Source organism: Sinocyclocheilus anshuiensis, unplaced genomic scaffold, assembly GCF_001515605.1.
Source record: "Sinocyclocheilus anshuiensis isolate Anshui unplaced genomic scaffold, SAMN03320099.WGS_v1.1 scaffold308, whole genome shotgun sequence".
Classification (NCBI taxonomy): Eukaryota; Metazoa; Chordata; class Actinopteri; order Cypriniformes; family Cyprinidae; genus Sinocyclocheilus; species Sinocyclocheilus anshuiensis.
Genome location: NW_015558619.1, coordinates 82,065 through 90,414, shown reverse-complemented (window position 1 = coordinate 90,414; position 8,350 = coordinate 82,065). Strand labels below are relative to the sequence as shown.

Here is an 8,350-nt window from a genome sequence, read left to right as displayed (position 1 = left end):
AGTTTTTTGATGAATAAAGTTCAAAAGAACACCATTCATTTTTAAATATGAGCTACATAATATTTGTGTAGAAACCATATATATAATTATTTTTTAGATTTTTGGATGAATAAAGTTCAAACGAACACCATTTATTTGAAATCAATTTCCTTGCTGAATAAAAGTATTAATTTCTCTCTCTCTCTTACTTAAGAAAAAATCTTACTGACCCTAAACGTTTTAAACAGCAGTGCATTTACTTAAAGCCAAATTAAAAGATTAACAACAAATGAAAACCCTACAGATCATGGACTAAACATATGCAAAGCAGTCACACCTTCACTCGTCCGTCCTTGTGTAGCAGCATATGTTTATTGTTTTCCAGAATTCGGGATGCCAGGACTTTATTCAAAGGCACGAGCAGCACGGCCACGGCCACGCCGCCCAAAAAGGCCACGCCCACCTGTAGGTAAAGCAGGTAAAGTGCGAGGACAAACTGGAAGGGAAGACTCCAAACCTCATGGAAGCTGTTAAAGAAATTCACCACCCGGTCCGTGTCGGTGCTCATGAAGTTGACCACCTCGCCCATGTTGAAGCGAGCCAGAACGGACGCACTGACTTTTAGCGCTTTGCTGTAGATGGTGGAAATCACAGCAGCCCGAGCCTCCAGCGCAACCTTTGATACTTCATAAACAAAGACGTTCCTCAGCCCGGCAGCAAGAAAGGTACTAGCAAACAGCCCCACGGCACACCACACACCCTTGCTCAGTGGTGCCCCCTCTGTCTCCATGAAACCCACTAATCCACCGAGAAGCAGGGGTCCTGCAAAGGCCAGCATGCTTGCTACTAACTTCAACACGCCTAGAAGGTAGTAGCGCAGACCAAAGGCCTTATGCAATACCTGCAGGAGCTTGACATCACATTGTGCTCCACCTTCACACATCCTCTCTGGCTCGGCCTCGCTCCAATTGTTGTCCTGCAGGTTTCCTCTCGGAAGCCGATCCTGTCTCTCAGGTCTCTCCAGACCTCTCGGATGGAGGCACTTCTGCCAGCACTGGTAGAACCGGAGAGTAACTGCTTTGGTACGTAGCCGATATGGCAGCTGGAAGACGTCACATGGTTTCTCCAGCTCTCCACGTTTACCTCGTCTGAGCAAAGGGTTCAGCCACAGGTAGAGGAGTCTGGACAGCCAGCTGCATCCATCCTCGGCTACAGTCACCCCTCCATCGGGCTCAAAGGTGACAATTAATGGAGCTGCATCTTCTGCATTACAGGACAGAAGGTCTCTTTGAGTTCTGTAACAGGGAAAGATATAACCTAAAATGTAAACCAGCACCAGAGCAGCCCTGGTTACCGTCAGAGCTAGACGGACAACCTGCGGTGGCTGTGAGACTCCAAGGTGATTGATTTCTTGAACGCAAGCGGTGAGGATAAAAGCTAGATTAGGGATGGAGAGAATAAGCAGCACAGGAAGCAAAGCAGGACCTCGAGTTCTTCTGTACATGGACCTTTGTAACGCCAAAACGGCCCCAAAATGAACCAACCAGGCCAGTATGCCACATCCATCAGCTAAGACGTCCAGATAGATGCCTGGGGCCTGGAGCTCAAAAACCAGGACCAAGTCTCCAATAAACATGAGAGCCATCAGCAAGGTCGACGCGGCCCTGAAGCCCCAGCCAATGGGAAGGGCGGATGCAATATGGGTAAGTCTGTGGGTAACAAAACAAGGATTATTAAAAAAGATCATCTGAAAATGTGTTTTGGCATCATGAACATAACGAAAGTCAACATGATATGCAACCCATTTAAAAATCAATAATCTGATGTATTTCTAATCGTGCTATCAAACGATTAATCGTGATAAAATAAATGTTTTTGTTTACATAATATATGTGTGTGTGTTGTGCATATTTATTATGTATATTTAAATACACACACAGCATATATTTTGAAAATATTTACATGTATATATTTATATTCATATAATTTATATCATATATAAATATATTTAATATATAAACGTAACATATTTTTCTTAAATATATACATGCATGTGTGTGTATTTATATATACATAATAAATATACACAGTACACACACATATATTATGTAAACAAAAACTTTTATTTTGGATGTTTTTAATTGTGATTAATCGTTTGACAGCACTAGTTTCTAACCATTGACTGGATCATGAATTCAAAACGGTCAATTGTTTATTGTCAATAATGTAGTGATGCATGAAGCACAGCTCACTTTCAAAACAATCAGCTTTCTGTTGGTCATCATCACAGTGAATCAGTGTAACCAATTTGAACCCGTAAAAAATCTGTGTGGGGAAATCTTTCGCCGTCTTATGAAATTTCCAATTGTGTGGATTTCCACTGAAATAACTACTATATCACCCATGAAAAATCACTGAACAATAGTCAATGTGACCATACCTACCAATAGTTTTTAACACATACCATTCAAAAGTTTGAGGTAGATATAGATATATTAAAAAAATAAATAAAAAATGCTCACCAAGGTTACATTTATTTGATCAAAAATACAGTAAAACAGTAAATTATGAATTATTATTACAATTTTGATACAACTGTTTTCTATTGTAATATATTTTAAAATACAATTTATTTGGGAGATGCAACACTGAATTTTTCAGCATCATTACTCCAGTCTTTAGTGTCACATGATCCTTCAGAAATCATTCTAATATGCTGATTTGCTGCTCAGGATTCATTTCTTATTATTATCAATGTTAAAAACAGTTGTTAAAATGCTTTGATGAATGGAATGTTCAAAAGAACAACATTTACATATATATGTAATATCATTGCGCCTGCTGCACCCATGGTATGGCAGCAAAGTTCCTTGATTATTACGCCGGAATGAGAGTATAGTTCCTAGCCATATCGGCCTAGAAAATCCCAACTTTTCATTTTCCGTCGGTCTTAGTACACGATGTAACTACAGAAGAGTCAAGTTTTAAATAGGAAAAATATAGAAACTCTTTGGTCATTTTTGAGCCAGATGCTAACGGTCTAATCCGATTCAATGATCTATGCTAAGCTACAGCTAAAAGTGCTACCGCCAGACCCGGAGATCGGCTGAATGGATTCAAAAACGGTAAAACTCAACTGTTTAACTCTAGGGGAGTTGGAAAATGAGCTATTTTCTATTTTCAAAAATAGTGGAGTGTTTCTTTAAGACTCACCTGGGCACACTAATGTAACAGGCACTAGTGATTGCGATAACAGCATGTGACAGTGATCCCAGCAGAAGCTGGTTGACACAAGGACTGATGGTGCCACTCTGCCACACAGGAAAAGGACTGTCCACATTAGTGTGACAGAGCTCTGATATGAACTCAGCTGCTCCAAACACATCTGTGTTCCCCCCCATGGTCTTCTGAAGACCCCTGAGGGATGAAATACGGTCCTGGGAGGAAGGAAAAAAGGTCAAACGAATAATGGGTGTGTGCCTAGTGAGCAGCCTAACTATACAGCACTTTTGGGCAACATAGGTGTTGCTCAGGCAGGCAGTTCCCCAGGTTTTAAGACACAGCCAAAGTCACGTCAGTCAGAATATCTTTTAATTATTCTGTGCAAACGTCAGTTCGTTTAACTCTCTTAGTCGCTAGATAATTTTGCAACCTTATACTTTGTAGGAAGTTTTTGCTAACGTTTATAGTGTAAAATATCGCGATTTCTGCTTCTTACCTGTGATTTAGACGTTCAATGTTGTTATTCTCCAGGCATCTTTCAAGTCAGCGCGGAGCGTGAAGCCAAACACTGCGAGGGCGCTTCAAAAGGCTGTATAGTAGTGTAACTCCCCTTCAAAATAAAGGTCAGCATCTTAACGCACACCAAAAAAATTATTTATTATCTTCATATAATTTACTTATCCTCATACATACCCAAAAGAAAGTAGATGTTAGACAGAATATACAAGCTGTTTTTTTTTATACATATAACGAATGTAAATGGAAGCTGGAGCTGTAAAGTGCGTAAAGATTGTCGAGCACAAACAAGGAAATGCCAAAAAAAAAAAAAGTGTAGTGTTAGTAAAACACTTCAAGCTAAAATAATGCCAAAAAATGAAAGAAAGAATATATAAGATACATATATCTATCTTGATTTTTAGTTGTTTTAGCTTATTTTGTCTTATTTTTAATTATGTCCCCACTGGATGCAACGAATGCCTCGTTTATAATGGGTTTTACTGGTTTTGAATCATCGCTCCGGCCGGACATGGCATCATCACAATATGGTAAGGGGCGTAACATTTCCGTCACACGCTTGAGGTATTCGGCCAATCACAACGCACTGGATAGCTGGCCAATCAGAGCACACCTCGCTTTTTCAGACCGATAAGCTTTGTAAAAATCGACGCGTTTCAGAAAGGCGGGGCATAGAGGAGAAACAATAATGTACAGTATGTGGAAAATAATGTCTTTTTTGAACCTTAAACCGCATAAACACATTTCATTACACCAAATACACAAAATAATGTTCTTTTTAGCAGCATCATATGACCCCTTTAAGTCATCTTCAGTAGGCCCCCTTGGACGTTTGCTGAGGCCTAAAGTAGGGTTGCCACCTTGAGCAAGAAATAAGGGACAACCATTTATGAGAAAAAGAATTTCTAGAATAAAGAAACTTCATCAATGTAACTGAAATCGTTTAATTGAAATATATTCATATCCATGACACAGTATTTTTTCAGTATACACTGAAATTTTTTTTTAATTGTTAGTCAGAAATTGCTAGTACATTTACAAATAATTACAAAAAGCTAAGTAATGCTCTTAATTTAACATTAAATTTAAGTATATTTTTTTCTGATAAAGAAATACTCCAATATTCTGTTTTATATTATACAACTTCCATGTACTTCCTTTTGCTTTATCCCAAAATAAGTTATAGCAACAAATAATTAATTACAGATTTGTATTGTATATTGTGTATATGTATTTGTAAGTCTCTTTGGATAAAAGTGCCTGCTGAATGACTAAATGTAAATGTATTGTGCAAAATGGTTAATAATTAAGACTTAGTCTGTGCTTGTCAAATGTACCAGTCTATTGCTGACAAATTTAGCAGGGTTTTAAAACGTTACATCAAAAATTTTAGAGGGGTACGATGTCAAATAAGTTGATGTACAACAGAACTTGTATACTGTAAAATTATGTCTTAAGTCTAAAATGTCCCGTGGGCTCTGTTCCTGATGTAAGTATGTACTATGTAGTCATGACAGAAAGTCATGCATGGGTTTGAACATGAGAGTAAGTGAATGAAAGTAAGTGAAAGCACTGATTTCATTGAAAAACAGAGAAACACTCAAGTGTTTTGTGTTATGCTTTATTGGGTGAGTGGGAGCGGTGGTCTGATTGTAGAAAAAGATAGCAAGTTCTCTGGTCTAAGCTCCTCAATACAAGTTATACAAACACAGGGTTACCTACCGATTTTCAAAGCCAGGGCTCTTTAAATGTGGAGTTTATCAAGGATAGATAAAGAACTTTTTATTCTGTCAAATCAGATGTAGGTACATGAACCCAAAAAAAATAATTATCCACTCAGTGAAAACCCTGAATTTGGTCAGTGCACATAAATTGGCATTTCTTCACACTTTATAAGTTAGACAAAAAATAATAAAAGAAAAAAATATAATAAAGCAGGTCTACAAATGCAGTTCCCTGGAAAGAGACAAATTTCTTTAAATATGGGGTGCTGCAGACTAAGGCAACTTTTAGTCAATAAAAAGGGTAATCTATTAGTCTTAGATATTATAGGAATGAAACTATACAACATTGTTTTTTCCTTCTCATTTACACTGTACAGTCCACATCTTTCATGTTTGGCAACATTAGCCAATACACGTTTGTGTAACAATTATCCTACATTTTACACCCAAATACAACAGCGTGAACTCAGACACTATACAAACATACATAAGCACAGATTCTTTTTCTTCTTAAGGCCTCTTTTAGAGAGCTTGGACAAAAACTTGGATGAACTTAAATGGAATGACTGAATTTAGCTAACCATTAAATCCATCAGCATGGACTTGCAAGTACCTTAAATGAAATAAAACATTTCAATTGGTATAATGTAACAACAATCACATTTTTATCACATTGCGTCCTGTTTTGTGAGACATTTCATCCTGCTTTACATGAGAACATAAACACGAGTTCTTCTTTATCTACATTTTTTTGAACGGACACATTTGCAATCTTTTAATAAAGACACAACCTGCATACATTCAATGCCATTTCAGCTTTTTTTAAAAATAAATAAATTATTCCTTATTATGATGATCAACCTTTCAACGTGTAGCAAGTCCCAAGATATTTACCCTCCTGTTTATCTCCTCTATATAAGACATGATTGTCTAACATGGACAAGTATGTAAAAGCCAAAATATTTCTTTTCCAAACCTCCACTAATATTAAAAACAACCAACCAAAGTTATACAAAGTTTCAAGCTTCTGTTTAAAATTCCAAAGCAGACTAAAAAAAAAATTCATTTATCAACTGAATATAATTAGTTTGTCCAAAGCGTCACTTTTGTATTAAAATTTGCCATAGTATGTACAAATGTATGTTTGTATGTATGAAAACAAACATTTACACAATAAAAGCCAGAAACACTGTCCATTAGCTGCTACACTTCATGTGAGGGGCTTGGTTTAGCTAAAACACACCAAAAACATGTGAACAAATTTAAGTGCAGGGGGGAAAGTAGCGAGTGTCTGTTGGTGCCAAGACAGACGTCTTTTCTGCTCCGTATTACAGAGGAATCAGCCAAAACACAACTGGCATCCATGTTCTTCATGAATCCCAGTTGAGGGCCACACTTTACGGCCAGCCAGCGTTTCTCTGTTGATGAGGGCGAGTAAAAAAAAGTGGTCAGCGGGAGTGTAGTTTACCCTGAAACGGCTGGTCAAAACAGGTGATCTTCCAGGGCCATGTCATACATGTGAAGGCGGGTTGACCTCTGTTTCCTCCCATCTCACAAGCCCTGGGAACAGCATTTTTCTTTCTTATCCCCCTCATCAAAGTTCTTAAAGCCCTGTGAAAGACGACGTTCACAGGCTCTTTGTGTTGATGTGTGTTTTGTAATGCTTTGTGAGGTGGTCACTCCGCATGAAACGTTTCTGACACTTATTGCACTCAAAGCGTTTGTCTCCTGAAAATGGACAAAAAAGGGGGAGAATTTAAACACTGATGCATCACACTTGTGTTTAGTGCATGAATGTATTTGAAGCTTGCATACCCGTGTGTGTCCTGGCATGTCGTTGCAGCTCGTCACTGCGTGTGAATCGTTTTCCGCAGAAGACCCAGCTGCACACAAAGGGTCTCTCTCCCGTGTGCAGTCGGACATGCGCCCGCAGCAGCGAAGTCTTTCGAAAGGTCTTTTCACAGCCTGCTATGTGGCAGATGTGTTTTCTTTTCCCCACCTCTCCTGGCCTGCAGCATGTAAAAAGTGATTTTTGACACGTTGAGTATTTCATCTAACGACAGCCATTCATTATAAAATGGTAATCAACACTGGGCCATTGAGAAACTTGATCATTGTAAAATCTGATCTGAGATCTGCATCACAGTTACATCCGAACGGTAGTTCATCTACATGGGACAGAACCCAAACCAGTTTGCTGCTTGACCATTTGAATTGATATTTATCAGAGAAAATATCATTATTATATAATATACTTATCAGAGAAAATAAATCCATATCTATAACATACTTTTGAGTAGCCTACTTCTAGACTATTGGCCGCGCATTGCTAAAATATGCATGCACATTCAATTCAATTCAATACACTTTATTGTTTTTTATATCTTTATGTTCGGCATTTCTTTGTGTGAATAAGCAGTGCAGTTTCACTCAAGCAACAAAAATAATTTTAATTATTAATAATATTATTATTTTTACCATTTTAAGCACTATAATAAGATATATATATATATATATATATATATATATATATTTATTTTTTACAGTATACAAGTTCTGTTGTGCATCACCTTATTTGACAAAATATGTAATGTTTTGTTGCAAATTAATTGTTATATTTTCAATTGATTACATTTCAAAAGATCCACATGGCTTTAGTCCATTAATTAACATCTTGTGAAGCAAAAAGCGGCATGTTTGTAATAAACAAATCCAAAACTTTAAACTGTTGCTTCCGGCTGAAATACCATAATAAGTCCATAATACTTCCTGAATCAGTGAGAAATATGAACAGATCAAGCACCGTTTAACAAGTGAAAACAGTCCTAAACAAATATGTCAGTGGATTTTGATGTGAGAAAACAACTTTTTCACTGAGGGAAGCATTATTATGGACATTTTTTTTTTTT

General features: G+C 37.4%; 2 protein-coding genes across 2 annotated transcripts in view; both read right to left on the bottom strand.

Annotated features, from left to right (window-relative positions):
- The window catches only part of LOC107680503 (multidrug resistance-associated protein 7-like), a 16,220-nt gene extending 12,335 nt beyond the window's left edge, over positions 1-3,885 (bottom strand). The window contains exons 1-3 of the mRNA XM_016476395.1: positions 3,698-3,885; positions 3,193-3,416; positions 317-1,688 (exon numbers count right to left, since the gene is read on the bottom strand). Coding sequence (XP_016331881.1) covers positions 317-1,688; positions 3,193-3,380 — 1,560 coding nt within the window. The 5' untranslated portion in view covers positions 3,381-3,416; positions 3,698-3,885. The remainder of the gene's footprint in view (positions 1-316; positions 1,689-3,192; positions 3,417-3,697) is intronic.
- A 1,509-nt stretch (positions 3,886-5,394) lies between these two features.
- Positions 5,395-8,350, bottom strand: part of LOC107680542 (transcription factor Sp2-like) — a 9,133-nt gene continuing 6,177 nt past the window's right edge. The window contains exons 8-9 of the mRNA XM_016476468.1: positions 7,257-7,450; positions 5,395-7,169 (exon numbers count right to left, since the gene is read on the bottom strand). Of these exons, the coding sequence (XP_016331954.1) occupies positions 7,069-7,169; positions 7,257-7,450 (295 nt within the window). The 3' untranslated portion in view covers positions 5,395-7,068. The remainder of the gene's footprint in view (positions 7,170-7,256; positions 7,451-8,350) is intronic.